This window comes from Nicotiana tabacum, chromosome 19, assembly GCF_000715075.1.
Source record: "Nicotiana tabacum cultivar K326 chromosome 19, ASM71507v2, whole genome shotgun sequence".
Lineage (NCBI taxonomy): Eukaryota > Viridiplantae > Streptophyta > Magnoliopsida > Solanales > Solanaceae > Nicotiana > Nicotiana tabacum.
In genome coordinates, this window is record NC_134098.1 from 28003099 (window position 1) to 28007784 (window position 4686).

Below are 4686 nucleotides of genomic sequence, written 5' to 3' on the forward strand. Positions count from 1 at the left end.
TATTTTATTTTAAAAACACCTCATATCAATGACTTAGGTCGAATCTGCATCCATCTATTTCCTCTTTACCTAACATTGTAATCTTTAATGTACTTCTAAAGGCCTAGCTACATACTTATCTTAATTAATTACTTGTTTCAATTTAGATGACACATTTTACTTATCGAGAGTCAATTTGACTAAACTTTGAAGCTAAATTAAATTAGTTAAACTTAGTACTTTAAAATTAAAATTTGGATACACAAAAACTACATGAAAAGTACTATAGGTTATAATTTTTCTCATGTCAATATGATAACAATATATATTTTAAAATATTGGTCAAACTTTATGCAGATTAACTTTCGATAAACGAAATGTGTCATCTAAGTTGGAATGGATGGAGTATTAATTTATGCATCTCTTACTGTCCATTTAGTATTTGCTCGTGATTAAGGCCGAAGATCATTGTTATTTTCCAGATAACAGCAGTCTTATTTCTCCTATAATTCCTGATAATTAAAGAACTCAAAGTTTTTGTTAAGGATAAAAGTCTCACGCTCTAGTCACCGAAGCCCGAAAGAATAATTACGTAAATTTTGGTGTTCAAGCAATTCACCAATAATTTCTTTAAAAATAATCGGTAGATGAACCCCTACCAATAACATATTGAACAACCATCACATGAATGTGGATTCTGTAAAGAGATGTGAAGAGATGCATGATTCCAAAACTGAACCTAAGGAAAGCACATTAATGAATACCAAATGAGAATAACACATATGAAATACTCTCCTGGTTAATTAGGTTTAACATACAAAAACCACCCGCACCTTAAGAACATAGATATACAACCTTCATTTTATTTAATTATGTTGATACATATAACAAAGAAGATCGAAAAGAAAATTGTACTCAATACCATATGCAACACAAATCAGAAGTAATATAGCAATCGTGGCCCTCTCCGGTAACTCCAGCAAATTTAATGCATTGTTCTTCCTACATGCTAAACTAATAAATTGAACTAGAGCATTCGGTCTGAAAGTGAAGGCAGTCTTCTAAAGAAATTCAATGCCGGTGAAGGCATTCTATCCCTGAAGATGGGATGGCGAAGATAGTAGAAACCGAAGGCCATAGCCACCATTTTAGATGGTACCAAGTACAAAATGAATGCCACCACAAAGCACAGCCCAATAAATATCCCTGTGGCTCGAGGGTCACGCCAAGTTACCAATGCTTGCACTCGCTCCCCTTGCGTTGCGAAATCGCCCAAGATTGTCTGAACCCGTGCACCAAGCATGCGTAGTTTATCATATCTGGCTTGTACCAATTCATTTGGTCTAGTACAAGGCAATGCATCAAACTCCTCGTCAAGCTCATCGCGATCAAGTGACTCTGCCAATGAGATCTTTGGATCAAAGTGGGGTAAAGTGTCCCGAGATCTAAATCTGTAATTCCATGCGCCGATCACAAATACATAGAATGCGAATGTGGGGATGATCAAGTCAGGGAACCACACAAGCATTACCAAAAGTGCATGCACAAGTAAAGTTGCAGTTGGATTTTTCCAACCACGAGTGTCATCTATCCATTTGACAATGTCAATTACTCCAGCGATCACATTGATGATTCTAAACCAATTAGCACGAACTTTACGCATGCTAAATGAATGTGAATCCGCATCAAGCATGTAAGTCACAACCTCACGCCTAAGAGGCGGCTCGGACCGTGTCAAGTGACTTGCTACTATTTTAACAGCTGCAGTCCTTAAACTCTCTTGTTGAACCATGCCAAGAGGCTTCACATGATGCATCATGGGCAACAAAGGTTGTGAATAAACGTGTAAGAAATCAAGTGTTGGTGTAGCACGTATGAATCTCACTGCTAATTCAATCTCCCCCATTTTCTTCAAACCAGCTGGTGACAACATAAGTAACGGGAAAGTATTCTTATACACTTTACCTGTCGTCAATGTAGAAATACGTACACGCACCTTACCAATCCGAAAATCTGGCCTCATAGACTCTTTGCAGCCATCTGATTCGAATACTTCCCAACAATCAAAAACTCCAATTGTCAACACAGTGGATGGATCATAAACTCTCCAAGTGTACTGCTCATTCCACCTAGGTTCTAAACTATCAGATATAGTACGAGTGCGCACCCACTTGCTCCCATATTTAGCTACTGTATATGCATCCGTAGAACCTTTTCCTTTGATTGTTTTCATGGGCAACAAATTCTTGCATCCAATAATTCCCAATTCAACAGTCCCAATTGGTTGTTTCCAGAGTTGCCTTGCAGTTGGACGATAATCGCTACAAACATGAGCTGCTTCGTCCATCACATGATATCCACCGTCGAAACAAAGGCGTAAGTGTACTCTGCCTTTATAAACTCTCTTCTCTTCATTAGGATCTTCAAATGTAAACCATCTCGACGCCACCTTACGGTCATCGACTCGGCGCTCAATTGTGGTGAGCGGTATGCTAGCAACTGCGAGAACGGTTTGCTCTTTAGGATGCCTGGTTTCTATTAGGAAAATTAGCAAGTAATGTTCAGTAAATGGCTCAGCTGCTACAAATACTAAGTCTTCATTCCAAGATGGAGATCCAGTAGTTGTAGTGATGAATTTCGTCTTTTGAACTTGGAATCCTAATTGGGCCTTAATCTGATATGATGACTCCTTTGAATGTGTCAATTGAGAAATGTCTTGTGCCTCTATGACTGATGATCTCAAGTACCATAATTTAGGAGATTGATATACCTTTGATTTAGAACTAGGATTACCCGCTGTGTCAGTCTTCCATGCTTCGGGGAATGATTCGTCAGCTTGAGTCCCAACCCACGTGGCAAGCATTAGATCACCTCTATGGGCCCCACCTCCTTCAAGCCTATACCATTGAGGAGCCAAAGGACTATCAGGTGGGTCTCGTAAAGGGATCTCACTCACATCAAAGCAAATGCCACCTAAGAAGACATGCCCTGCCACGTCGGATGTGGGGTCGAATGACTTGGTATTCAAAGGGTCCCACACTGAGACTTCCAAGAGGGAGGAGGAATCAGGTGCGTCTCTGCCGAAAGCAAAAGTTTGGTCCCACTCAAACAAAACCGTTTTCCGGGCTGGCTTTGATACAACGTGGCTGCCGGAAACAGCAATTTTTACGACGGGGCTGCCAAAAGTGGGAAGCGATCGAGCTTTAACAACTCGAACGAAAAGATAATGCATCTTTTCTACAAGATCAAATGTGGACCGTTCGATTGGACCTGATCTATCCGATGCAGCTTCAGAAACGAAGCTGCTAACTGATGAAGCACGACTAATTGGCCTAGGACCAGTAATGTTACTTAGTTTAACTTCAGGTACAGATCCTAATGATACAGATCTTTTCATGTGTTCAAAATCATCCGATTGTGCTGGAAGCTCCGCTGGTGGATCCATTAGAACACCACTCCCTTCTTTATCAAACTCAAATTCTGGAGTAGTAGGATTTTCCTGTTGTGGCTCCGCTTCTTCAGTCTGTGGTGCTGGTGGCTTCACTGGTGGATCCTCTATATTTGGCTTCTCACCTTCCGGTGCGGGCGCCGGTGCTTCAGCAGGTGGCGCAGCTTCTGAAAGCGACGGAGTAGACTCAGCTGGTGGTGCTGGCTCAGTGTCAGCTTTGATTTCTTCTTGCGGCGGTGGTGGTGGAGCTGGCGGAGGAACAACTTCTTCGGAAAAATAAATTTTCAAACCGATTTCACCGGAAATCCAACTGAACCAATATTTCTTCTCCAAAGGGTAATAAATCAAAGCTTCTTCACCTTTCTTCACAAACTGCCTGGCGCTCAACTTCACCCTTCCGAGGAAATTATTCCTAGTTGTAGGGCCAATGAACTTGTCATGAAACACGTCAAGTTCCAGCATGTCGCCGAAAACGTCGGAGGGTTTTCCGACGTTGAATTCCAGCATTTCATTCCATACGGGGCTCAGATCACGGATCACAGCTCTCGTCTTCCTTCGCTGGCCATAGAAATCCGCAACGACATAAGGACTTGAAGTGCCATGGCCGTCCTTGGGAAGGAGGTTTCGTGCGTCAATTACTTCTACTACAAGCTTTCTCACCGTGCCCATTTTTTATTTTTAAAAAAAAGAAGGTTTGATCAGCTAGCTTGATTCACTCTGTGTTGTTCTTGTGAAGCTTTGCTATAGTGCATGTGCATGGAAGTTCAAGAAAGAGATTTTTGTTTTTGTGAAGTTCTATAAGGTGCAGTAATAGCAACTACTAATTGATTTGTGTAATTGCTATCTTTTCTTTTGGGGTTGTGTTTTCCCGGGGAAAGGGGGAGAGAGCTGAGCAGGAAAGGGGTTCTTGAGTGATCACTTAAAGTCAAGAAAGATGAAAGCTAAGAGGACAGAAAAAGAAAATTGGACAAGAAAAAGACTGCTTAGCTTCATGTGCAAGCAGAAATAGGATACCTTTGCTTCGTGAGCTAATATTTCCTTTATAGAGGAGATTCTTTTGTTATTTTTTGGGGAAAAAGTTTATTATTGCCGTGTACTATTTACAATAGTAAATAGCAGTAAATAATATACGTTTGTCCTCCATTTCACTTTACATTCAAAATCCACACTATCGTTTACAAAGTATGTGGAACTGCCCCTAACCCATGGGCAATGTGGCACCTGACCCCTCAAAACTTTTGCCACATAGGATCCAAGTC

The 4686-nt window shown here is 41.0% G+C and overlaps 1 protein-coding gene across 1 annotated transcript; it reads right to left on the reverse strand.

Moving 5' to 3' along the window:
• Positions 1-760: 760 nt before the first annotated feature.
• LOC107815200 (multiple C2 domain and transmembrane region protein 16-like) lies at positions 761-4450 on the reverse strand. The gene has a single exon (XM_016640726.2). It carries the CDS (start codon positions 4094-4096, stop codon positions 1007-1009), a length of 3090 nt encoding a protein of 1029 aa, XP_016496212.2. The 5' UTR covers positions 4097-4450; the 3' UTR covers positions 761-1006.
• Between the last annotated feature and the right edge of the window lie 236 nt (positions 4451-4686).